The sequence below is a fragment of the Lepidochelys kempii genome, chromosome 3 (assembly GCF_965140265.1).
Source record: "Lepidochelys kempii isolate rLepKem1 chromosome 3, rLepKem1.hap2, whole genome shotgun sequence".
Taxonomy (NCBI): Eukaryota; Metazoa; Chordata; order Testudines; family Cheloniidae; genus Lepidochelys; species Lepidochelys kempii.
In genome coordinates, this window is record NC_133258.1 from 95,541,758 (window position 1) to 95,568,866 (window position 27,109).

Genomic DNA, 27,109 nt, shown 5'->3' on the forward strand with positions numbered 1-27,109 from the left:
ATTAATCCTAAATAATTATTCTAAAAAGTAATCATTGCACCTGATTGGCTCAACAGAGATGTAGTAAACTAAGGGTATGTCTACACTACGGAATAAGGTCGAATTTATAGAAGTCGTTTTTTTAGAAATCGGTTTTATATATTCGAGTGTGTGTGTCCCCACAGAAAATGCTCTAAGTGCATTAAGTGCATTAACTCGGCGGAGCGCTTCCACAGTACCGAGGCTAGAGTCGACTTCTGGAGCGTTGCACTATGGGTAGCTATCCCACAGTTCCCGCAGTCTCTGCTGCCCATTGGAATTCTGGGTTGAGATTCCAATGCCTGATGGGGCTAAAACATTGTCGCGGGTGGTTCTGGGTACATATTGTCAGGCCCCCGTTCCCTCCCTCCCTCCGTGAAAGCAAGGGCAGACAATCATTTCGCGCCTTTTTTCCTGAGTTACCTGTGCAGACGCCATACCACTGCAAGCATGGAGCCCGCTCAGGTAACCGTCACCCTATGTCTCCTGGGTGCTGGCAGACGCGGTACGGCATTGCTACACAGTAGCAGCAACCCCTTGCCTTGTGGCAGCAGACGGTACAGTACGACTGGTAGCCGTCATCATCATGTCCGAGGTGCTCCTGGTCGCCTCTGTGAGGTCGATCAGGAGCGCCTGGGCAGACATGGGCGCAGGGATTAACTTTGGAGTGACTTGACCAGGTCATTCTCTTTAGTCCTTCAGTCAGTCCTATTGAACCGTCTTATGGTGAGCGGGCAGGCGATACGGACTGCTAGCAGTCGTACTGTACCATCTTCTGCTGAGCAGCCATGAGATGTGGATGGCATGCAGTCCTTCTGCACCGTCTGCTGCCAGCCAAAGATGTAAAAGATAGATGGAGTGGATCAAAACAAGAAATAGATCAGATTTGTTTTGTACTCATTTGCTTCCCCCCCTCCCCTGTCTAGGGGACTCATTCTTCTAGATCACACTGCAGTCACTTACAGAGAAGGTGCAGCGAGGTAAATCTAGCCATGTATCAATCAGAGGCCAGGCTAACCTTCTTGTTCCAATAAGGACAATAACTTAGGTGCACCATTTCTTATTGGAACCCTCCGTGAAGTCCTGCCTGAAATACTCCTTGATGTAAAGCCACCCCCTTTGTTGATTTTAGCTCCCTGAAGCCAACCCTGTAAGCCGTGTCGTCAGTCACCCCTCCCTCTGTCAGAGCAACGGCAGACAATCGTTCCGCGCCTTTTTTCTGTGCGGACGCCATACCAAGGCAAGCATGGAGGCTGCTCAGCTCACTTTGGCAATTAGGAGCACATTAAACACCACACGCATTATCCAGCAGTATATGCAGCACCAGAACCTGGCAAAGCGATACCAGGCGAGGAGGCGACGTCAGCGCGGTCACGTGAGTGATCAGGACATGGACACAGATTTCTCTGAAAGCATGGGCCCTGCCAATGCATGCATCATGGTGCTAATGGGGCAGGTTCATGCTGTGGAACGCCGATTCTGGGCTCGGGAAACAAGCACAGACTGGTGGGACCGCATAGTGTTGCAGGTCTGGGACGATTCCCAGTGGCTGCGAAACTTTCGCATGCGTAAGGGCACTTTCATGGAACTTTGTGACTTGCTTTCCCCTGCCCTGAGGCGCATGAATACCAAGATGAGAGCAGACCTCACAGTTGAGAAGCGAGTGGCGATAGCCCTGTGGAAGCTTGCAACGCCAGACAGCTACCGGTCAGTTGGGAATCAATTTGGAGTGGGCAAATCTACTGTGGGGGCTGCTGTGATGCAAGTAGCCCACGCAATCAAAGATCTGCTGATATCAAGGGTAGTGACCCTGGGAAATGTGCAGGTCATAGTGGATGGCTTTGCTGCAATGGGATTCCCTAACTGTGGTGGGGCTATAGACGGAACCCATATCCCTATCTTGGCACCGGAGCACCAAGCCGCCGAGTACATAAACCGCAAGGGGTACTTTTCGATAGTGCTGCAAGCTCTGGTGGATCACAAGGGACGTTTCACCAACATCAACGTGGGATGGCCGGGAAAGGTGCATGATGCTCGCATCTTCAGGAACTCTGGTCTGTTTCAAAAGCTGCAGGAAGGGACTTTATTCCCAGACCAGAAAATAACTGTTGGGGATGTTGAAATGCCTATATGTATCCTTGGGGACCCAGCCTACCCCTTAATGCCATGGCTCATGAAGCCGTACACAGGCAGCCTGGACAGTAGTCAGGAGCTGTTCAACTACAGGCTGAGCAAGTGCAGAATGGTGGTAGAATGTGCATTTGGACGTTTAAAGGCACGCTGGCGCAGTTTACTGACTCGCTTAGACCTCAGCGAAACCAATATTCCCACTGTTATTACTGCTTGCTGTGTGCTCCACAATATCTGTGAGAGTAAGGGGGAGACGTTTATGGCGGGGTGGGAGGTTGAGGCAAATCGCCTGGCTGCTGGTTACGCGCAGCCAGACACCAGGGCGGTTAGAAGAGCACAGGAGGGCGCAGTACGCATCAGAGAAGCTTTGAAAACCAGTTTCATGACTGGCCAGGCTACGGTGTGAAAGTTCTGTTTGTTTCTCCTTGATGAAACCCCCCGCCCCTTGGTTCACTCTACTTCCCTGTAAGCTAACCACCCGCCCCTCCTCCCTTCAATCACCGCTTGCAGAGGCAATAAAGTCATTGTTGCTTCACATTCATGCATTCTTTATTCATTCATCACACAAATAGGAGGATGACTACCAAGGTAGCCCAGGAGGGGTGGTGGAGGAGGGAAGGAAAATGCCACACAGCACTTTAAGCACAGCACTTTAAAAGTTTACAACTTTAAAATTTATTGAATGCCAGCCTTCTTTTTTTTGGGCAATCCTCTGTGGTGGAGTGGCTGGTTGGCCGGAGGCCCCCCCACCGCGTTCTTGGGCGTCTGGGTGTGGAGGCTATGGAACTTGGGGAGGAGGGCGGTTGGTTACAGAGGGGCAGCAGTGGCAGTCTGTGCTCCAGCTGCCTTTGCTGCAGCTCAGCCATACACTGGAGCATACTGGTTTGGTCCTGCAGCAGCCTCAGCATTGAATCCTGTCTCCTCTCATCATGCTGCCGCCACATTTGAGCTTCAGCCCTGTCTTCAGCCCGCCACCTCTCCTCCCGGTCATTTTGTGCTTTCCTGCACTCTGACATTATTTGCCTCCACGCATTCGTCTGTGCTCTGTCAGTGTGGGAGGACAGCATGAGCTCGGAGAACATTTCATCGCGAGTGCGTTTTTTTTTCTTTCTAAGCTTCACTAGCCTCTGGGAAGGAGAAGATCCTGTGATCATTGAAACACATGCAGCTGGTGGAGAAAAAAAAAGGGACAGCGGTATTTAAAAAGACACATTTTATAAAACAGTGGCTACACTCTTTCAGGGTAAACCTTGCTGTTAACATTACATACATAGCACATGCGCTTTCGTTACAAGGTCGCATTTTGCCTCCTCCCACTGCGTGACTACCCCCTCAACCTTCCCCCCTCCCTGTGGCTAACAGCAGGGAACATTTCTGTTTAGCCACAGGCAAACAGCCCAGCAGGAATGGGCTCCTCTGAGTGTCCCCTGAAGAAAAGCACTCTATTTCAACCAGGTGACCATGAATTATATCTCACTCTCCTGAGGATAACACAGAGAGATAAAGAACGGATGTTGTTTGAATGCCAGCAAACATACACTGCAATGCTTTGTTCTACAATGATTCCCGAGTACGTGTTACTGGCCTGGAGTGGTAAAGTGTCCTACCATGAAGGACGCAATAAGGCTGCCCTCCCCAGAAACCTTTTGCAAAGGCTTTGGGAGTACATCCAGGAGAACCGCGAATGCCAGGGCAAAGTAATCCTTTCACATGCTTGCTTTTAAACCATGTATAGTATTTTAAAAGGTACACTCACCGGAGGTCCCTTCTCCGCCTGCTGGGTCCAGGAGGCAGCCTTGGGTGGGTTCGGGGGGTACTGGCTCCAGGTCTAGGGTGAGAAACAGTTCCTGGCTGTCAGGAAAACCGGTTTCTCCGCTTGCTTGCTGTGAGCTATCTACAACCTCCTCCTCATCATCATCTTCTTCGTCCCCAAAACCTGCTTCCGTATTGCCTCCACCTCTATTGAAGGAGTCAAACAACACGGCTGGGGTAGTGGTGGCTGAACCCCCTAAAATGGCATGCAGCTCATCATAGAAGCGGCATGTTTGGGGCTCTGACCCAGAGCGGCTGTTCGCCTCTCTGGTTTTCTGGTAGGCTTGCCTCAGCTCCTTCAGTTTCACGCGGCACTGCTTCGGGTCCCTGTTATGGCCTCTGTCCTTCATGCCCTGGGAGATTTTGACAAAGGTTTTGGCATTTCGAAAACTGGAACGGAGTTCTGATAGCACGGATTCCTCTCCCCAAACAGCGATCAGATCCCGTACCTCCCGTTCGGCCCATGCTGGAGCTCTTTTGCGATTCTGGGACTCCATCATGGTCACCTGTGCTGATGAGCTCTGCATGGTCACCTGCAGCTTGCCACGCTGGCCAAAAAAGAAATGAGATTCAAAAGTTTGCGGTTCTTTTCCTGTCTACCTGGCCAGTGCATCTGAGTTGAGAGTGCTGTCCAGAGCGGTCATAATGGAGCACTCTGGGATAGCTCCCGGAGGCCAATACCATCGAATTGTGTCCACAGTACCCCAAATTCGAGCCGGCAACATCGATTTAAGTGCTAATCCACTTGTCAGGGGTGGAGTAAGGAAATCGATTTTAAGAGCCCTTTAAGTCGAAATAAAGGGCTTCATTGTGTGGACAGGTGCAGGTTTACATCGATTTAACGCTGCTAAATTCGACCTAACGTCCTAGTGTAGACCAGGGCTAAGGGAGTATATGTGAACTGGGAAATACAAGGGACAGGATGGAGAAACGGGGGTGTGTGAGAACAGGGGGACATGGGAGACATGGGGAGGGAAACTTTTCTGTGTAGGGGGAAACAGGTACAGGAGAAAGAGGGAGACTGGAGCTGTGTGTGCACGGGAATGTGAGGTGTAGGAGGGAGGGGGCAAGTAGGGGGTATGTGTGTGGGCAGGGAAAAGAGGAGTACATGTAGAAGGGGAAAACTAGGGTGTGCACTCCAGCTATTTTGTGCTGCTCTGGCAATGCAAAACAGCTGTAAACCCAGCTTAACTGACCAGTATTCTCTTGTTGCTATGCAGTGCTTGAGATGCCCCAAATCAGTCAGATCAAATCTGACCTCAAAATAGAACATAAAAATGATTTAAGATTGATAGTACAGACTTTCAGATCTTTAGAAATGTCACATGGTAGCATTCTGGGGGGTGATTCTTGTTAGTGTTCAGGTATGAAATTTTTAATAGTTGTAACTGATTTTATCATTTTTACTTGAGTGTCCTGAGGACTTTTAAATTGTGTAATATATTTTACTTGAGTAGAGCTAATTTCCTCAATTTCCTTGTTTTGAGAGAAAAAGAGAATATGTGTGTGTGCACACACATTACAGTAATTCTCCATTGTTACAACAGTATGCCCTTCTACAAGCAAGATGTGCCTTGCTAGTGATTCATCCTTGTTTTTAGAGTTAATTCTTAATAAACAGAGCTAGATAGATTGTATAATATAACTAACAATGTTAGGTTGCTTTTTGCCAGATTTAGGATACAAAGTATATGGAAAGGGCTGATTTTAATGAGATAATTCAGAGTATTCAGAAAGCTGTATAAAATGTCCTAACATTAAGATCCTATTATACAAACCTTAAAATTGGATCCTAATGTTAGGACATCTGATACAATTTTCAGAATAATGTCATATATATCTTTTAAAAATATGGCTTGTCATTTTCAGATGGAACAATTTTTAACAATTAATAAATATTATTTTTTCTGCATTTTTTTTTATCAGAAGTGAGAAGTTTTCTTCATCAGCAACTGAGAGAGAAAGATCTACTGGCAGAGCAGGATCGTTTCTTAAGAAGCAAAATGATGGATGATTATGCATCCCTGACTGCAGAGAATGCTGTGCTGCGTTCCAACCTCTTGGAACTTAACAAGCAACTGAACATAGTAAGAATGGGATAGGGAATGACCAATTGGTCATATAAAATATATATATATTTAAAAAAAACAAAACAAAAAACCACTAACAAACAGTTAATGCTATGAAGACAGCATAGATTAACATGATGTTCCTTTTCCACTGCCTTACATTAAAATAGCTAAGATTCTATATTTTTACACTTCAGGAATGTTCAGACTACACTCAGTTCATTTTTCTTAGTAAAATAAACAGTTGAGACTACAAAGGAAATCTGATCCAAATTAGAGAACATCTTAAAATTTCTGAAGGCACATGATAAAAGTAGGCAATTAAATTCTCTTTTTTCCTCCCTCTCTAGAGTGGTAAACTGCTATTGTTTTTTAAATATGAACACATCAGCATGCAATTCAAACTGAGAAATTAGCATTTTTATTTAAATATGTATGTTCTTATTAAATCAGCAGTTCCCTGAAGCTTGCATTTGCTATTTCTATCTGTAATGCTTTGGCCTAATTTTCACCTGAGATGTTGCTTAAAGACTTCCCTCTGCCTTTTAAATTTCATTTGATGGCAGTGACTTCTGAACCCTAAGCAAAAAATGCTACAGCAATCCTCCATATGTGGGATAGGTGTGAAAAAACAAAGAAGGTTAAGAAGTACTGAATTGACCTGCTCTCAAATATAGAATGAGTTTCAAGTCATTAATTGGAATGAGGTTGTAGAACATAACTGAAAGATGAAGACAATTTTTCAAATGATACATTGCATTCTTTTTCAACTCCTGAGACATTTGGGCCAGATTCATCAAAAGCTTCATGGAAGCGTCTTTGAGCCTACTTCTCATTTCTTCTCCCTGTATCTGGGTTCCTAAATACTCCATACCAAGCGGCTCCTGGGCTTTTTGTGGCCCTGCCAATATTGGCCAAGTGTATTTGATCTCATAGTAGGTGCATGTGTGCCCCATGCATGCGAGTTCAGAATCTATGAATAGCAGCATCTCAGCACTGCGGTTAGAGGAAATCTATTCTTTCTTCCCTTCTCTTGACTACGTTTTCTTGCTGCACCCCATCTCATCGAGCTGGAGATCTTCACCACCTTGCTCAACAAGATCAGAAGCTTGTTCATCCCTTCAGATCAAAACCACTCATTTCAGAGCCCCCAGCTTACCCATTGCAGAGATGGGAATGGCCCAGCCAACAATATCTTAACCAACCCGGTCAACCTAGTCAATCTTATCCATAACAGCTCTCCACTATGGCCATACGGGACTAACCAGGGCTCATCTTCCAGAGCCTCCAGAAGTGAGTCCCCTTCCCAGTATCTCCCGAACATAGAAGGTCTCATTCTTCTTTGGCCTTAGTTTCAAGACCTCCCACAGAAGGTCATAGGAATGGGAATGAAGAACTCCTGAATAATGAAAAAAAGAGTCCGGTTCCAAACCACTGGACTAGGGCCCTTCAACTTCTCCCAAAGACCCATCGTTATCATCATTTGCCAAGGAGGCGGTCTCTTTATCTGTAGAACCAGCTCCTGATAATTTCGAGCTTTTCAATAGCTGCTGCCTTGAATTGCTGACACGGAGGACTGGGACTCTTGTGATCAAGGAAAAGCCCCATAAATTATTGGTTATTCTCCACAAGTTAGCAATGCCTATATATGAAAGCATTTTAGAGCCAGCTAAATATCTCTGGCAAACCCCTGCTATATTTACCCCAACTACAAAGCAAGCAAGAAAAAAAGATACCAAATTCCAGTGAGGGGCTTTGAAAAATTCTGTACACATCCAATCTCTGGTGGATTGTGTGCTCTGGGAGCCCCTGAGCCAGCACCGGCTGCTGCAAAAGTCATAGAAAGTCACGGGATCTGTGATTTCCATGACCTCAGTGACAGACAAGCACCTTCCTCATGGGTACTGTATTCACTACCAGTCTCTGCCTCCTTCCGATCCCCATCAAGCAAGACACCTTTATATGGAATCAAGGTCTCATGTATGTATTGCCTCTGATCTCTCTGATACCCAGAGTGATATGGAAAGTCAGACAGGATGTAGCTACGCTGATCCTAATAGCCAGAATTGCCTTGGCCAATAAGGAGCTAATGGCTCTCCTCCAAATGTCCACTCAGCCTTCAACTTCAGATTGTCCAGGCATAATAATCATAGAATCATAGGACTGGAAGGGACCTCGAGAGGTCATCTAGTCCAGTCCCCTGCACTCATGGCAGGACTAAGTATTATCTAGACCATCCCTGTCAGGTGTTTGTCTAACCTGCTGTTAAAAATCCCCAATGAAGGTAGATTCCACAACCTCCCTAGGCAATTTATTCCAGTGCTTAACTTCCCTGACCATTGGGAAGTTTTTCCTGTTGTCCAACCTAAACTTCCCTTGCTGCAACTTAAGCCTATTGCTTCTTGTCCTATCCTCAGATGTTAAGAAAAACAATTTTTTTCTCCCTCCTCCTTGTAACAACCTTTTACATACTTGAAAACTGTTATCATCTCCCCCTGCCCCCGTCTTCTCTTTTCCAGACTAAACAAACCCAATTTTTTCAATCTTCCAACATAGGTTGTTTTCTAGACCTTTAATCATTTCTGTCACTCTTCTCTGGACTTTCTCCAATTTGTCCACATCCTTCCTGAAATGTGGTGCCCAGAACTGGACACAATACTCCAGTTGAGGGCTAATCAGCGCGGAGTAGAGAGGAAGAATTACTAAGTGTCTTGCTTACAACACTCCTGCTAATACACCCCAGAATTATGTTTGCTTTTTTTTGCAACAGCGTTACACTATTGAATCATATTTAGCTTGTGGTCCACTATGACCCCCAGATCCCTTTCCGCAGTACTCCTTCCTAGGCAGTCATTTCCCATTTTGTGGGTGTGTAACTGATTGTTCCTTCCTAAGTGGAGTACTTTGCATTTGTCCTTATTGAATTTCATCCTATTTACTTCAGACTATTTTTCCAGTTTGTCCAGATCATTTTGAATTTTATTCCTATCCTCCAAAGCATTTGCCACCCCTCCCAGCTTGGTATCGTCCACAAACTTTATAAGTGTACTCTCAATGCTATTATCTAAATCGTTGATGAAGATATTGAACAGAACCGGACCCAGTACTCATCCCTGCAGGACCCCACTCGCTATGTCATTCCATGCATAATATTGCAGGTCAAATTCCTAATCCCAAACCCTGGATGTAGGCTTGTGAAGTGCTACTCAGAGAGACTTCACTACAGATACAAGGAAAATCCAGCTGCAAAGCAGGAAGCCCTCCATGAGAAAAACTTAGTCCTCAGAGTGGAAAAGGTTTTCAGTTTAATCATGTCAAGACAACCTTGATCTTTGGAGGCTCCTTTTCCTAAGATCCTTGATTACATCCTGCATCTTTGGACTCTGTCAGTTCCATTTAAGTCCACCTTGCAGAGATTTTTGGCATGCAACTCTCACATCCAGCCATATTTTCCCACCCTACTGTAACCTGATTTTTAAAAGGATTGCTTCACACTTATGAATCAATTAGGAGGAGCCCAATCTATGTGGGATCTTAATGTTTCCCTTTCAGGTCTCATTCTTTCTGGATGGTGTCTAGACTTTATTCTTGTGACTGACCATTTGGTCACCATTATGTCAGTCACAAGGGTCAGCGAACACTAAGCTCTCCTCCTTGTTGGAATTCCCTCAGAGACCTCTTTCACTCAGCTTCTCAAGAACTCAATTCGACTCTGGACTTCATCACTCATGCGTCTTTATTTGGCATACAGCAAAGCTACACTGAGTTGATCAGACTCAAACATAGGAGGTGGTTGCAGGGTACTTCACAGATCCAAAGGTACACAGAAACCCTCCTCCTTTATATACATTTGCACATCTCATTAAATTTACTGTACATTGCATCACATGTTTTGGGATTGGCTTGTTTACTTTGCAAGAACCAATTCTCATACAGCATGCTTAGTCCACATGCTATCCATGTATGACTTTACTCTTTACCTCATCCTTATGCTTTCCTGACACATCTTGTCCATTTTTATCTTATTCTTAGTAAATGGTTCCCTCGGTGTTTCTCCTCTTATGTTAGCTAGCTCAGACATTCTGTCTCTAGTGCATTGACCCATTTACTTATCCTAGTTAGCAAAAACATTCTGTTTTCAGCCTGCTGATCTATTTACCTCCCTAATCTTGTCTTCCAAGAAATGAGGCCTCTCCTATGTTTAATTATTCATATCAAGCCAGGCGTACAACACTCCTTACACAAATTTCAACAGAGATAAGCCATTGTTGAGACCTCATTCTAAGTTTATTCCCAAAGTTGTTTCAGATTTTCACTTAAATGAATCTATTTATCTCTTCATTTTCTTTCCAAAACCAAAAATTGTGCTTCTAAAGAATGAGCCATTTCTTCCCAGAGAATATTTAAATTGATTACGCAGTATATTTCAATATTTTATCACATGGCTGATAACACTCGTCTCTTCAAATATCAAAGCTCATTCTACTAGAACTCAGGCTGCCTCAGAAATCACCATATCTGAGATCAGCCATTAGGAATAATCCCCTTGACCTGGCCACAAAATCAGATGACAGATTTGGGTGGGTATTGTTAAAATGACAGTTTAGGTAGTGGCAGCTAGGACTCCTTAGTAACTGAGGGGATGGCAGCTGCTTAATCAGATGTGAAGGTACTAGATAAATGATTAGTTTTTTACATTTTCATTGCCAGTGTGTTGGTTTTTAAAAGAAAAATATTTTAGCATCTGAGAATATTTGCAGCAAGTTAGTAAGAATTTCCGGATATGTAAGATAAATCTTGGCTAAACTTTCTTGACTGACTCCCTTAAAAAGGACTCCTAAGAGTTTTTTTGTTTTTTCTCCAAATCCAGTTGTGTAGTTTATTTTTACCTTCTATAGAAACAAAATCAGTTCTTCTCAAGTCGTGTCCCTATGAGTGCTCTACTGTAGGTGTGTTTGTGTTCCTGCACTGCTGACTGGAGAACTTTGGTAGCTGTGTCCATTAGGCCCACACACGTGCAGTCTCTCCTTGTGCTGCGCCACAAAGCTATCCAGTTCATGCAGGCAAACCTCCCTCAGTTCCTTCTCAACTGCCCTAGCTAGAGACGGAGGCATTAGCAGTCCGTTAAGTCCATTGTTTAATTTTACATACCTATGGTTAGTCTCCTAGTTCTAGTTGTAGTCATAGTATTCTTCTCCTTCTCCTTATTTTACCCTTGGGAAAAAACAACCCCGCCACCCTAAACCTTTAATTTCTTTTCCACTTTTTCTCCCCATCAGGAACCCTTTCCCGCAATGGGCTATGCCCAGTCCACCAGGCTTCAAAAAATGCCTTACTTGTAAAGTGGCGATCCCAGTTGCAGACAAGCACTCAGTGCATTTGCTGCCTCAGGGAAGGCAACATACAATAAAAGTGTGGTCTTTGCCAACAACTCCCGCCAAGATCCCTCAAAGATAGAGAGATCTGCCATGAGATCATCATGGAGGCAGCTCTCTGACTCCAGTTGCCTGGTAGATGTGAGTCTTCCCCAAAGCCTTCTATACCTAAAGGCTCTGGGTCAAGGAAACCGGCTATGGACCCCTCTCATAAATCCTCTAAGAAGAGAGTGGGAAGGCCCCACAGTGAGCCCCAAGATAGCCATAAGTGATCACCATCTTGCTCAGTATCATCGGCACTGCCAGCACCAAGACCATCTCAGTTCAGCACCCATGGCTCAGGGAAAACCACAACTGGCACCATTGACAGGCCCACGGACCTGATGGGCATGGGCACCGAGTCATCAGCACTGAAGGACAGGATAAGCACTCCTCTAAAAAGACGCTCTCAGTGTACGACTCCACATCAGCACCACCAGCGATGGCTTGCTCGGTACAGAAGCGACCAGTGCAGACAAGATTCTCCCTTCCCTTCTCCTTCCTCCCAGGCACCACCACCAACACTGGGACGTATTGGTACCCCATTCCAGGGACCTCTACATGCCAGATGTACTAGAGTCTCTGCCCCTCAGTGCCGAGACCTCTGCACCGAGCCTCTGCTGAGTGCAGGAAGTATCCTCGCTGCCATGCCATGCTCCTCCACTCTCTAGCAGGTGTTCAGACAGTGAATCAGAGGAGGTAGTGTTGCATTACTCCTCTGGAGCTCCATATGGTTGTCACTACCAGAAGAGCCCAAGGATATACCCGCAGATGGCCCCACTGCCACTATCTTGGTTACCCATGGGCACCACCACTGGGCTCTATGCCACCACTACTCCAATGGCCATATTGGGAACCTTGGGCAGCGCACCACCAGCATGCCTCTCAGGCTTCGAGCCTCACCTGAGAACCCTTGAGGCACACCCCGTTGGCCACAGCATCCAGGACTTCAGAACTGCCTTAAGACGTAGACAAACAGGAAGCCGGTACCGAGGAGGAAGTGACACCGAGGACCATATCCTCTTCTCCAGCTGAAGCTGTCGTGCCTTCCCCACTATCTCTGACAGACGACTTTTGTCTTTTCCAGGAGCTGGCAAAGAGAATGGCAAAGACTCCCTAGACTTGTAGAAAGACCCAGCCAACATTTGCAAGGGGATCCTCTTCTCACAAGCATCGCCATTTTTGCTCCTCACCACCGACACATCATTCATAGGGTGGAACGTGCATGTAAACAGCCTCACGATGCAAGGTAAAGGGTCGCCCACAGAGAGAGCCCTTCACACGAATCTTGAGCTAGAGAGGTCAGGAATGCCTGCACCCATTTCCTCCAACTGATCACCAGATCATGCACAAAGATCCTAACAGACAACATAGCCTGCATATACTACATCAATCAGCAAGGGGGGAGCCAAGTCACCCTCCCTATGCACAGAAGCAATGAGGCTATAGAATTGGTGCATCTCCTACAACGTTACACTTTCTGTGGCTTACCTCCTGCACGCACAAAACTCAACAGTAGGCAGTCTCAGTCACAAATTCCCACATGACCACAAGCGGCAGATACACCCGACAGTACTTCACAACCTATTCAGACAATGGGGGACTCTGTCCACAGACTTATTCCCTGAACAAGAAATGTCCATGCTACTGCTCCAGAGCAGGGATGGGACAACATTCCCTGGGTGATGATCTCCTCCTCCCCTGGGACAGGGTCCTTCTCTATGCCTTCCCCCCATTACTCCTATTGCTGAATGTCCTGCTGAAAATAAAAAGGGATGGAGCTCATGTCATTTTGATTATCCATTTGGTCAAGACAGACTTAGTGGTATCCTTACCTGTCACAGCTCGCGATGTGCCCGCTGATCTCTCTCCCGGCCATTCTGCATCTCTGTTAGAATAGAGGATGTACCTGGAATTCCAACTTGGGGATTTTCTGCCTCAAGGCTTGGCTACTGCTTGGTTCCAACACCTAGAAAGCTCCTGTTCGAGAGGTACAAGAGGTTCTAATTACACAGCAGAAAGTCCTCGACATGATGTAACTTACCTGCAGAAATGCTCCAGGTTACAGATTTGGTGCATGTCCCAATAAATCTCCCCAACATCTGCGACTCTTCCACATTATTCTTTGACCCTAAAAAAGTCGGGTCTATCTCTAAGCTCTCTTAGGGTCCACCTAGAGGCTATAACAGCTTTTCACCAACCTGTAGAAGGGTACTCCATGCTGTCACACCCAACCACTAAGAGGTTCCTCAAGGGTATAGTAACCTCTTCCCTCAACCTGTAATTGCCAGGATCACCTTTGGAGCCTTTCTTAAAAATCAGCATTACCTTAGCTACCCTGCAGTCATCTGGTAGAGGCTGATTTAAGTGATGGGTTACATACCACAGTTAGTAGTTCCTTCAGAACTCTTGGGTGAATACCATCTAGTCCTTGTGACTTATTACTGTTTAATTTATCAATTTGTTCCAAAAACATCTTTGTTGACACCTCAAACTTGAGACAATTCCTCAGATTTGTAACCTTAAAAAATGGTTCAGGTGTGTAAAGACCAATGCAAAGAATTCATTTAGCTTCTTCACTCAACATCCTTGTCTTCCTTGAGTGGTCCTTTAGCACCTTCATCGTCCAGTGGCTCCACTGACTGTTTGGCAGGCTTCCTGCTTCTGGTTAAAAAATTGCTGTTGTTTTTTGAGATTTTTGCTAGTTAGTCTTACATATATTTTAGAAAAAAAGATTTTGAAGTGTAATATTAAAGTTATGTATCTATACTGAAAATTATATATATATATATGAAAATCTATACTGAAAATCTATACTGAAAAGCTATTACCAGCAGGACAGTGGGGTGGGAGGAGGTATTGTTTCATGATTTCTGTGTGTATATAAAGTCTGCTGCAGTTTCCACGGTAAACATCTGATGAAGTGAGCTGTAGCTCACGAAAGCTCATGCTCAAATAAATTGGTTAGTCTCTAAGGTGCCACAAGTACTCCTTTTCTTTTTGCGAATACAGACTAACACGGCTGTTCCTCTGAAACCTATGTTCTTAAGGTAAGCCAGGCCACCAGGAGGTGACATGCCTTGGACAGGTTCCATCAGGCAAGGAGTAATAGACAGTTATCTTTCTGTATATTGTCCACTTCGCAATGGAAGCCTATTTGTATTGAGCCTAAAGCTAATGAAGAGACTGTGAAATCATGAGAGAAAATCTGCATGAAAAAAATGAAACCACAAAGGGGTATCCTGTTTGAGTAAAGACTTTTGGGGAATAACTGGGGACTACTGAGGCACACCAAGGAGATGAACTGTCAGTGTCTTCTGGCTTATGAAAGGAGGGTTATAGCCAACCTGGCTGGAAAACACTGCGAAGACTTTGGGTGAGCTAAACTTCATTAGACAGGAAGATATCTTGTTAATTAATCCTAGGCTGTAGAATGTGTGTTACGATTTTTTTTTTTTACAGGTAATCATTTGTTTCCAATACTTTTTACTTGTGACTTCTCAAATCTCTATTCTTTAAATACTTGATATTTGTTTTCACTATAAACATAGCTAAGTGCTGTGTGTTAAAAGGAGAAGTGACCTAAGGTCTAACTGGTAAGATGGGGGTACTGTTCCTTTTGGGAACAGCAAATCTCTGAATTCTGTGAGTGTCTATTGGAGTAGGGGCTGGACAGTCCAGGGAGATGCTCAGATAGCTCAGGTTTTGGAGAGTGCCTGTCACTAACTTGCAGAGGTTATAGCAGAGCCTGCATAGGCTAAGAGGGGAGTGCTTGCATTACCTGTGGCCAGTGGAGTCAGGGAATTGACGCATGGCAGGCACAGGCAAGGCTTCCTCATGCTAAGAACAGGTGGTAGCGAATTTCTTCATAATCCTGGGGGCTTCTAGGAAGCATAACAACAACCTTACTTCATTTTAATATATTTTGATCCAGTTGTGCTTTTATGATGTATTTCAGGAGAGAGCCCTCAGGGAAGAGAGTTATACATTTCAGTCTTCCAGCTTTACACAGTAAAAGACCAAGAAGAGCATCTGAAACATGAGATCAAGATGCACCAAGAGCTCTTGCAGCAGGAAAAGAAAAGCTTGCAAGACCTTATGGAAAAGGTTGTCTCTGACTACACTGGCTTTCTAAATGCATCTTCACTGTTCATCCAAAGATAGGGAATCATATTCTTTTCTTCTAGATTCGTTTGTTAAGAAGAGGTATACTCCACTTTGCTTGCAGGACCTGATCCAGCTCCCATTGAAGTCAACAGGAGTCTCTTCATTTATTTCAATGGGAAATGGAACAGATCCATAGTGCTCTGCCTTACTAATTGAAGGAAGGTCTAGTGGTAAGATTTATTTTTTCCATTTATGGTACTGCTGACCCAGCATCATGAATCAAAAGTGTACTGGTTCTTTCTGTTTGGAGCCGTTTTATTTATTATTCAGAGGTCACGGGCCTCCAGAAGCCATGACTCCAGACTCTTTCTCATGATCTGAAGTTGGAGTCATCTCTTCATGGCTGACTTTGCCATTCTGTGTTTGCCAGTCACTGTGTTTTATCCCAGTTTACCTGTGACTCCTGCTATATGTAGCTACCATCGCAGCACTTTCCCACTTTTCAGAAAGACAGAATATGCAAAGACAGAATATGACATCTCTAGGGATGCTGTCAGCCAGTTCGGGGGTTTGCCTTCAAGTAATAGCACCCTTTTTTTTGTTGTTGCCCTCAGATCTTGGTGTTTTTATGTGATTGCATAAGTAGTCATTAATACAAAATAACCAAGTCCCTGGATTGAATCTTCTTTCTAGCTCTGATTATAGCTAAGGCTACATTTTAGTCACGGGTATTTTTAGTAAAAGTCGTGAACGGGTCATGGGCAGCAAACAAAAATTCACAGCCCATGACTGTCCATGACTTTTACTATATACCCCTAACTAAACGTTGGGCTAGGGGGCTGTGGGTGTTCTGGGGAGGCGGCCCGGGACCCTCACTGGTGCTGGGGAGGGAGGGTTGGCGGGACTGGCAGGCTCCCTGTTCAGCTCTAACTGGCATGTCCCTGCAGCTCCTAGGGGGAGGGGCAGCTGGAGGGCTCTGTACGCTGCTCCCACCACCAGTGCCGGCTCCGCAACTCCCCTTGGCCAGGAACCACAGTCAATGGAAGCTGTGGGGGTGGTGCCTGCAGGCATGGGCAGCGCACGGAGCCCCCTGGCCCTTACGGCTAGGAGCTGCAAGGACATGCTGGTGGGAGCCGGGGAGCCCGCCCAAGGTATGCACCGCCTCATACCCCAACCCCCTCCCACACACCCAAACTGCTGCTGCTGGCCCAGGAGCTGCCCAGCTCGGGCAGCCCCTGGACCAGCACCGGCTGCTGCAGAAGTCACAGAGGTCATGGAAAGTCATGGAATCCATGACTTCCGTGACAGACACGTAGCCTTAGTTATAGCTCTTGAAGAAAATCGGTGTTGATTTATTATTGTTGCAGCTAATGGCATTATGAGAACTGCTCCCTGTTATAATAAAGGTAACAGCAAATACCACTTCTACGGAAGCTCTGAATATCACTTAACAAGTCTTTAGTCCTTTTGATATAGTAGTATTATTATCATAGTACCTAGTCATGGACCAAGTCCCCATTGTGCTAGGTACTGAACAAACACAAAATAAAGAAGTGGTATAGCAGCTCTCTGGGGATCCTAAGGATATGTCCACACAGCTGCTGGGAGCAAGTCTTGCAGCCTGGGTTGACAGTCGCATGCTAGAGGGGCTTGAGTGAGCGTGCTAAAAATAGCTGCATAGACCTTGCTTTGACATTTAAGCTCGAGCTCAGGCCCTGAAGCCCACCTCCCGCCCTATGCTGGAGCTCAGGCCCTGAAGCCCACCTCCCGCCCTATGCTGGAGCTCAGGCCCTGAAGCCCACCTCCCGCCCTATGCTGGAGCACAGGCCCTGAAGCCCACCTCCCGCCCTATGCTGGAGCACAGGCCCTGAAGCCCACCTCCCGCCCTATGCTGGAGCACAGGCTCTGAAGCCCACCTCCCGCCCTATGCTGGAGCACAGGCTCTGAAGCTTGGGCTGGAACATCTGTCTCCACTGCTATTTTTAGCACGCTAATATGGCCCCACTAGCACAAATCTGTAGACTCAGACTGCAAGATTTGCTCCCAGCAGCTATGTAGGCAGACCCTAATTGTCCCAATTGGATACCATGCAGCAAGTCTGTCTGAGGACAAAACTAGAGCTCTGATAACTGGCCCTGAGTTTGGTAATTAGTTGGCAACGAAACCCACTACTGCAAAGTAATTGTCATATATAAAACCAAGCTGGAATGGGAACGTAGTTCTGGATTCTCACACCCCAGGCCAGCAGAACACAGACTTGTCATGGAGGTGATGGGTTTATTTGGTAAAGAGGTTGTAAGCTGCAGTTAGTTTAACATTCTGTTTAATTTACAGTTCACCATTCACAGTGCTCCTAAAAGTTGGTCACAGTCTGAAAGTAACATTTGTTGATGCTGGCGGCATGTGGGTAGGTGCATAATGAGAAAAACTATGTCTTTAGGCCTCCGAAGTGAGGAAGACCAAACTTTGATTGCAGATGCTTGATCCCAGAGAGTGATCCCAAGCTCAGAAATCAGTATCACCCTTTACTTAAATTGGAAATTGATTTTTTTGTTTGTTTGTTTTAGATAAACAAAATATGGGAGAGGTAATCCCAAATGTTCCAAAAGCTTACATGACAGGAAGCATTTCTGTAAGGAGTCACTTGTATTTGAAATTGAAAAATATTCCAGCTTGCGTGGGCTTGTGCATGTACATAGTTAGCATACGTATATATTTTTGTCTTTTATGATCTTGACCCTGGCTTGTTCTTCTCACAGATTCATATTTTGGAACAAGGAAGCACATCTCTTGATTTAAATGTTGCAACAATATGTAGTCAAATAGCTGAAATGAAGGGTATGCTGGACAAAGAGGAACAGGATAATATTGAACTACAAAGAGATAAAGCTTTGTTGGTAGATCTTGTATCTAGTTTACAAAACCAGGTAAACTGCTTTGTCTAATCTATATGATGAAATCGAACCTTAAAATAAACATAGGGCCCAATCTAACTTTCATTGAAGTGAGTGGTAGACTGATTAAACGATTTAGTGCATTCCCACTGTCCCTGATAGGTAAGGCCCTACCAAATTCACAGCCATGAAAAATGCGTCGAGGACCGTGAAATCTGGTCTTTTGTGTGCATATTTCACAGGGCTGACCAGAGTTTCTCAAATTGGGGGTCCTGACCCAAAAGGGAGTTACAGGGAGGTCACAAGATTATTTTTGGGGGATTGCACTATTGCCACCCCTACTTCTGCACTGCCTTCAGAGCTGGGTGGTTGAGAACAGTGGCTGTTGGCCAGGCACCCAGCTCTGAAGGCAGCACCCTGCCAGCAGCAGCACAGAAGTAAGGGTGGCAATAACATACCATGCCACCCTTACTTCTGAGCTGCTGCCTTCAGAGCTGGGCGGCTGGAAAGTGGCGGCTGCTGACTGAAGACCCAGCTCCATAGGCAGTGTAGAAGGGTGGCAACACCATACCATGCCATCCTTACTTCTGCACTGCTGCTGGTGTCGGCTCTGCCTTCAGAGCTGGGCTTCCAGCCAGCAGCCACCGCTTTCCAGCTGTCCAGCTCTGAAGGCAGCGCCGCCGGCAGAAATAAGGGTAGCTCTACTACAACCCCCACCTACAATAACCTTGTGACCCCCCCCCCACACCCCCCCACAACTCCTTTTTGGGTCAGGACCCCTACAATTATAACACTGAAATTTCAGATTTAAATAGCTGAAATAATGAAATGTACTGTTTTTAAAATCCTATGCCCACAAAATTGATCAAAATGGAGAGTGGATTTGGTAGGACCCCACTGATAGGGCTTTCTGGAAAGCCCCTGGCACAGGTTCACACTTTCCCCCTTACTAAAACTTCAAATTAGGATGAAGTGGAAAGCCCTACTTTCCCTTTCCCTGGGGGAAATCCCCACTAAGCACAGAAGACCGTAAATCTATCCTCTAGTATTATAATTGCATCCGTTACATCAACTATTCTGTGACTGTTGTCTGCTGTAACTTGTAACATAGACATTTCCTAGGAACCTGTGTTTCTTTATTTTTCAGAACTGTGCTAAACACCACGTATACTTGAGATACAAAAATAAAAAGCAAAAGAACTTAGAACAAGTGAAAATGAAAACTACATTGAGTTTTTTATTCTCATTTTGAATATGAATGTAAGGGAGTAAATTATAAGTGCTGTGCCCTAAAGTATAACTTAATATTTTCCCAGTCTCCTATTGGAGTAGAAGTAATCAAAGCATGACCTTGGCATTTCCAGCCAAAGCATGTGACTAAAGATGTGTCTACACAGAAAAAAAAAGAAAAATCACAGCTGGACCATGCCAGCTGGCTTGGGTGTTTCATTGCTGTACAGATTTCTGGCTCGGGCTGGAGCCTGAGCTCTCGGACATTCCCATTCTACAGGGTCTTAGTGCCTGGGCTCCAGCCTGAGCCCAGAGGCCTAGACCGCAATGATACAGCCCCACAGCCCAAGCCTCATGAGCCTGAGTCGACTTGCATAGGCCAGCCTTGGGTTTTTCTTTGCTGTGTAGACATACCCTTGGAGTCTCTTGTCCCACCTATTGGTGGTAGATCTAATTTTTGGCAGGCCTAACAGGAGTTAAGGCTCATCTACTTTCATTGTGGACTGCCATTTTCCTCATGCAGTCTCTTCATGCCTATGCTGCAGCTTCATCCTACTATGTGATCGTTCAGCCCAGGGGACTGACAATCAGTGCTGATATTTTATTGTCATCCTTAGGGCTGTGTTGTGAACCATGCATCACAATCCCTCAGTATTAACTGTGGGAAGTTAATGGGATTTAAGAGTGCTCAGCATCCTGTAGAATCTTGCCCTTAATCTCTCTGCAGAATGGATTTAAGGTTGATCACAAATGACAGACAAACAGAGAACCACTTAAGGCTCTCACTAAACCAAATGGTGTAATTTTAATATATGTATCATCAGAAGGCAAAAAATAGCCTGTGAAATGTACTAAATATCTCTAACAAAATTGAATCACTGTCTTTGATTACTTGCAAAAAGAAAAGGAGGACTTGTGGCACCTTTAGAGACTAACAAATTTATTTGAGCATAAGCTTCCGTGAGCTACAGCTCACTTCATCTTTTTGCGGATACAGACTAACACTGCTGCTACTCTGAAACCTTTCATTACTCTGCTCTGTTTTTAAAACACAATATCAAATGTGTACATATGTGAGCTGTAGCTCACGAAAGCTCATGCTCAAATAAATTGGTTAGTCTCTAAGGTGCCACAAGTACTCCTTTTCTTTTTGATATCTATCCAATAACTCATAAGACTTTAAAAATCTTAACTCACTTGCTTTTGGTTTTGTTCCATCTGGCCTTCTTTTTCAACTGACAATATTTTCCCCGTTACAGCTTGTTGGGAGGGACAATGGACTCTTGCAAACATCTACTAAGATGCTGCAGCTTGATTAGGATATGTCAGCACTGAAATCAAAGCATGTGTTACGTCAGTCTCTTCAGTCAGAAAAATGGCAGGAAATCTCCAAAATGGCAAGCTCGATGAGGAAACTTACCAAATCAGTGACAGATGTAGTGGATAGCATGGGGAAATATTAGGTTGGGTGACACAATTAGAGGTGCTATACAGTAGATAGAAAATTAATCCTTTAAGTACAACATGACTTTAATTTCAGTGGGCTGTTTGGCTTTATGATCACTTTTGTTTTTAACAAAATTGATTTCAGAGATTTTAAATGCTATCAAAATACTTGTAATGGAGCAGTTTATTTTTCGCTATACCATATAGACATGAGATTGTCTTCATGAAGCCAATAAACAATATAGATTTGGTTCCTCAAATGTATTTGAAATCTAATAAATGTGGATCTAGCTTTGGTGATTGCCAAAAATTGTAATTTTGGTGAGTAAAATGTTACTCAGTTTCTCTTTACACAGTAATTAATAAGATTTCTTGTGTGAAAAAATGAGTGATATGTGAGTGAAAAAGATTTCACCCGTAATAGGGCTTCATAAAAATATGAATAAAATAACCTATTTTTCAGCAGATTGAATGGATTTAGATGCATAATTCTCATTAAATTTAAAAGCAAATGTACTAATTGTGCTCTATTCAGTGAAACAGTTATATATAGAGAGGGGCTGCTCTGCTGTTTCACAAATTTCACTATATCCTGGCATTAGTGTATTTTGAATTAAAAATTTCAAAATATCTGTTCACATAAATTAGAGAGACAAGGTCGGTGAGGTAATATCTTTTATTGAACCAACTTCTGTTGGTGAGAGAAACAAGCTTTCAAGCTACACCAAACTCCTCTTCAGGTCCTGAGATACTACCTCACCCACTTTCTCCCTAATATCCTAGGATTAACACAGCTACACCAGCACTGCATATTGACTTAAATAGTATTTCTGTGCAGAGATCTATTTATGGAAGAATGTCTCCTTATTTGAAAAGATATGAAACACTGCAAAATCAGTTTTTCTCACATTCAGCATACTACTGTCACCCTTGCATAAGTAGTAAACTCTTCTGTGCAGTCAAAAGAGATGTATGAATCACAAATGGGGCGGGCTTGCCAGAAAAAAGCTATTCATATTTTACAATAATTCATATTCAAAAGCAGCAGTCTATGGATATTAAAAGGAACTTTTTTTTTTCAAATGTATATGAATTAAGGCTGCCTTGGGCAGATCTGGCACTTTCAAGTTTTGTCTTCAAAAAACAAAGTTGAGCTGTAATATGAAGTTTGTACTTTGCAGTGTTCTAAAATATTTTCCAATAAACAATCATTTTTCTTACTTATAAATCTTCAGTTTAGACTATCTATAATCATTTTCATTTAGTTCCATTATTTTTTCTTAAAAATGTTACATCTTGTTGTTAGAGCCACAAATAAGGGTCCAATATGTTCTTTACCTCATGTTACCTTATTGCCCTGATATCTTTACTCTCTCATTTTAGCCTCCAACAAGTCCAGGCAGCAATGTACTGAATGCTAGAGCTGGCTGGATAACAGATTTTTCAGTTTGCTGGCAATTCTAGAAAACACAAAAAAATTGTTTCAGGTTGACCCAGAACACAATATTTTTGTTTCAATTTTCCATGTTATGTTTTAGCAAACCAAAAAGTCAAAAAATTAATTTCAGGTCAAACAAAGCGCTTTGACCGGAAGCATATGTTCAGATGTTTGTTTAGATTTTGACCATTTTTAAAACATTTTAACATGTTAAAATAAAACTGAAGGAAATTTCAAAATGAAAAGTTGTTTCAAGTCAAAAAATTCTAACATTTTGTTTAGAAAATGTCAGAACTGTTTTGATTTTTTGGAAAATTTTTAAAAGTTTTTTTTTTAAATCAAAGCAATATGCAAAATTGACACAGATTTGCAAAGTGTTTCAGTGTCACCAAATCTACTTTTCTTTTTTTTGCGCAGTTCTGAGTGCCTTCAACTCCCGTCGTGCTCAGGTGAGGTCCACACAATAAGTAACAGTCTCTATCCAACAAATGTATATATAAGAAAGAGGCAACACCTAATTTCATTATATCCCAGTGTCACGTTAATTATGAAGAAAAAAGAAACAAGATTACCCTGGATACTGGACTCAGAAATATTCTGGCATTAGCATAAATTGAAGCAAATATGCAGTCTGCCTCAAACTATGTACTAACAATCTCCATTCTTTAATACACTCACACTTAAACGGGCCACAGCTGCCATTTTACACTAGAGCATATAGAGTGGTGTCCTGACAAACTTTCCATTTTTAGTTAAGATGCTAAATTTGGGTACTCAGCAGAGGCTAGTGTACAGCATAACATCATAGAGTAAAGAAGCTATGGTTTTGTTAAATAGCTGTGGTGATTGGATAGTGTCTTATAGACATTGCAATAGCTCCACTAAGGAGGGAACTAAATTAGGAGAGTGGCCTTGTCAACAAGCACAGGAAGAAGAATGACTTTCTCTTGACTCTCTCTGAGCTATTTTACTGGCTATCTAGCACAGCTGAAATAAATGCAATGTAAAAGGGTTACTTTTTTGATATACACAATGCATAACCATTGAAAGGTTGGGTGGGAGAATAGTGTTTCCAAACATAGTTTACTAAACGTAGAATAGAAATTGAAGACCAAGATAATCTAGGCCATCCCCTGCCACTAGAGGATTTTACCAACACTCTATCTTTGAATGCATTATTCTGTCTTAGTTTTAAAGTACACAAGTGATGGGACTTTCACCATTTTCTATGAGAAATAAACTACATTCGAAAACAGTGTTTAAAATAGTTCACAAATGTGGGTTTCCATCAAACCCATCTTGAACAAGCAGAGGGGAGCTGATCTGGATGGACCTTAACAGAGTTCCCATCCTTGTGAATGGTACTTGACTCCTAGCCTTATGGTTTTCTTCAAAAATTGTTTTGAACACAGTTTGACCCTATACACACCAGCCATCTAACAGTTCAAGATCAATGTAGTGGAAATTATGTGTAACTCCATTTTATTAACATTTTTCAAATAGACCTCCTTCTGTTGTTCGAAAAGGCTATTTCGTTTCACTTTTAGGAAATGTTTTCCTAGTATTCAGTCTAAATTTTCTTTGCTTAATTTATTGTATACCTATTTTTGAACTTTATACTGTACATGTATTCTTCTATCTTGGTGAGCAGTACTAGAAATGAGGAGCTTTTGATAGTCCGACTCCTGCAAAAAATTAAGATTTAACGTTATGTATAGATTACATGGGACAACTCATGTGCATAATTATTTTCAGGATTGGGGCCTAAATCTGTCATTGTTGACTGACTTCTGTGTTCCAGCCTGACTGCCTATTGGTATATTTTATTTGTTTAATTTGAATCATTTGGTCTTAAAGAGTCACTGGCAACTTAAAAAAAAAAAAAGCAACTTTTTTTTCTTACTATTGTTACTTGTAGCACATAAAATGACTATAACTGAAAGAAATTAGAAATATATGTTCTTTTTTCATTTTGTTTACTTTGTGCATTTGATAGCACTGCATATCCTCACTCCCACTGTTTTCACCAGTCAATTTCCCCAAGGGTTTGTGAGTCTTTCACATAACAACAAGGGAGAGAACTTAAAAAACCCTGAACTTGTAAAACCACCCAAGCTGACAGTGACACTCAGGAAAGTGTCATACTTGAAATTACTTTTTAAGGAAGACCGTCACCTTGAGATTTGGAAAATTTTGCCGTCAAACACCTAAGTGACTTACGAAAATAGAACTTATGCTCCTATGTCACTTAGGGTGCAGATCTTCAAAAGTAGTTAGGCACCTAAGGACCTTTGAGGATCTGGGCCTTATGCTCCTAAGTCCTAGTGAAAGTGCTTCAGTGATTTAGAAGTATACGTCCCATTTTCAAAAGTGACATAGACCCATATCACCACATTTTAAAGGTGCCTAAAGAGACATGTGCCTAGTGGGATTTTCAAAAGCCCATTTTCATTGTGGGAGTCAGGACCCCAGGCACCTTTAAAAATGGGACTTACATTCCTAAGTACCTTATGCACTTTTGAATATTTGACCCCTAATTTTTTTAAATAGTTCCAGGTACATCTGCCCCTGAGTCCCCTGCCCCACCAGTTTTACAATCAGATTTTTTTTTAAAGAGGAAAATTTATTCCCTTTGCTGAACGAAAGACTGGAAGAAACTGAGTACCTATAATCAAATGGTGGGGAGGGAGAACAGCAACGTATTTACTAATCTCTTTCCGTCACAGCCATTTTAGGTGTTGCGTGTAACAATAATAAATAGATAGAAATCCTACCGGAGTGATTTATAAATTGATAATATCTCTTTAGCACAGCCAGTGTCATTAAACAAAGACATGTCCTTTACGTGTCTTAAAATAGATTGAGAAAGCAGCTGAAACGCCAGCTCTTACTCCCTGCACAGGTCCCTTGTCAGCAGATTTGCTCTGTAAGAGGACATCGGGGTGGTTTCCCGATAGCAGACTTCTGTCCAGGAACTCGCTGTTCATCTTGTGCTGCTGGTGGTTTTTTAATCCCAGCCTGGGGATTCCGTGGCTTCCCGGCTGTTTCCACTCAAGGCCGGAGTGACACCCGCATGGTGCAAGCACCTGTGGGGAGCGGACGGCGGAGAGGCCGATCGGCCGGCGCCAGGTGAGCAGCATGAGTGTAGCGCGCCGCCCCCGGCCGGCTCTGGCCGCTAGGGGGCGTGGGGCTGCGGCTTCCGGACTCCAGGGCGGTCGGGCGGGGGAAGCGGTAACCAGGGGCCACTTGCGGCGGTGACCGCAGCCGCGCTGCGCCTTTTCCTCTGGATGCCGGGCGGCGCGGGTGGGTGCCAGGCGACGGCTCCTTCTCGACCCCGACCCCGACCCGGCCTTACCGTCCCCTGGACAATGGAGGCGCAGCAGGCACAAGGTTGGTCCCTGGGAGGGCGGCGGAGTCCGCGGGAGGCTGGAGCTTTGGGGGTTGTTCTTGGGAGTCGCTTTGTATTTTGCTCTCTTCGCTTTTCCCTTCTGGTGCAGCAGGTCCCGGCTCCAGAGGGGGGAAATTTCATTCCCTTGGCCCCAGGGACGTGCAGCTCCGCCTTGGGGGCTCTTTTTGAGCAAGCGATGCTCCTTAAACTACGGAGATGATGCAGCCTCTCTGTCCCCACCCCTGCAAACAAACCCCCTTCCTGCAAGTAAATCAACTTTGGGTGAGCACCTGAGGGCTAGGAGAGGTTATTTCTGGTGTGTTTGTTTCTCCCTTTTATTGGGGGAGAGGGTCCTCGTCGTGCCCCCCCTTAGCCCAATGCTACAGGTTAGATGAAGAAATAGATTTGGGTTGGTTTAAAACCGAATTGGAGAGAGTTAGGAAACCAGGGAAATGAGACTCTCCTAAAGCACTGGCTCTGCTCCCTCTCTTCACAGTGTTAAAGACCTTTCTGTACAAGAAATGTTTTTTGTTTGTTCTTCCTTTCTGGCTATAGTTTGCTGGGGTCTGCATTAACCTATACTGTACTAAATATATCAGAACATGCTATTTACCTTGCTCTGCAGCTTCCAGACCATTGTGTGGCTTCCTTTATTCCTTCCCCCAATCCATTTCACAAATCATTTGTACTTCAGTCTGTCTTTTATTAATCTGTTCACTGGAACTTTAAAGGTAAATAAAAGCCTATTGGTTACAATACAAAGCACACCCCCATTTTCTATGTTTGGGGGATGGTGAATGAAGCCCATTTTGTTGAATAACTAAAGACTTTATTTACCTCTTAGAGTTTAAACAGTTCTCAAAGTAAATTGTGGGCTTTTGTGTCACTAATGACATGCTTGTCTGCCTTGTTTACAAGTGGGGGGAGGGGGGGATATTGTATTCTCTCTCAAAGGTTTTGTAGGGATTGCTGTGTAACAGGATCCAAAATGTAGAGGGTGTCCTGATAGCTCCTTGAAAAAAATCTCCCTCCCCGTCTTCATGTGTCCTGATTCCAGATCTGTTTCTTCTGGGATCACCATTTTACAGCCTTGCCACTCTAATTTCTGCTTTTCCTCTCACTTCTTCTATGCATCACCCATAGCTACAGTAAATGTAGTACAG

General features: G+C 43.9%; 2 protein-coding genes across 9 annotated transcripts in view; one reads left to right on the forward strand and one right to left on the reverse strand.

Annotated features, from left to right (window-relative positions):
- Positions 1-2,682: 2,682 nt before the first annotated feature.
- Positions 2,683-26,607, reverse strand: LOC140908991 (uncharacterized). 2 transcript variants are annotated; one of them, XM_073337208.1, is made up of 5 exons: positions 26,560-26,607; positions 13,279-13,423; positions 12,347-12,533; positions 3,905-4,508; positions 2,683-3,316 (listed from the first exon to the last, which is right to left on the reverse strand). In XM_073337208.1, exons 4-5 carry the CDS (start codon positions 4,485-4,487, stop codon positions 2,817-2,819), a joined length of 1,083 nt encoding a protein of 360 aa, XP_073193309.1. In that variant the 5' UTR covers positions 4,488-4,508; positions 12,347-12,533; positions 13,279-13,423; positions 26,560-26,607; the 3' UTR covers positions 2,683-2,816. The 2 variants fall into 2 exon arrangements, with proteins under 2 accessions (XP_073193309.1, XP_073193310.1); XM_073337209.1 differs by lacking the exons at positions 12,347-12,533; positions 13,279-13,423; positions 26,560-26,607 and having other exon boundaries at positions 3,905-4,658.
- Positions 25,775-27,109, forward strand: part of TPD52L1 (TPD52 like 1) — an 86,657-nt gene continuing 85,322 nt past the window's right edge. For all 7 annotated transcript variants that reach the window (XM_073337210.1, XM_073337211.1, XM_073337213.1 and 4 more), the window contains exon 1: positions 25,775-25,948. In XM_073337210.1, coding sequence (XP_073193311.1) covers positions 25,846-25,948 — 103 coding nt within the window. In that variant the 5' untranslated portion in view covers positions 25,775-25,845. The remainder of the gene's footprint in view (positions 25,949-27,109) is intronic.

Excerpts from the sequence above, each read along its gene's own strand:
- LOC140908991 (XM_073337208.1), bottom strand. The coding sequence starts at position 4,487 with ATGCAGAGCTCATCAGCACAGGTGACCATGATGGAGTCCCAGAATCGC. Across the intron at positions 3,317-3,904 it reads AGGCGGAGAAGGGACCTCCG|CTGCATGTGTTTCAATGATC; the intron begins GTGAGTGTACCT and ends TTTCTCCACCAG.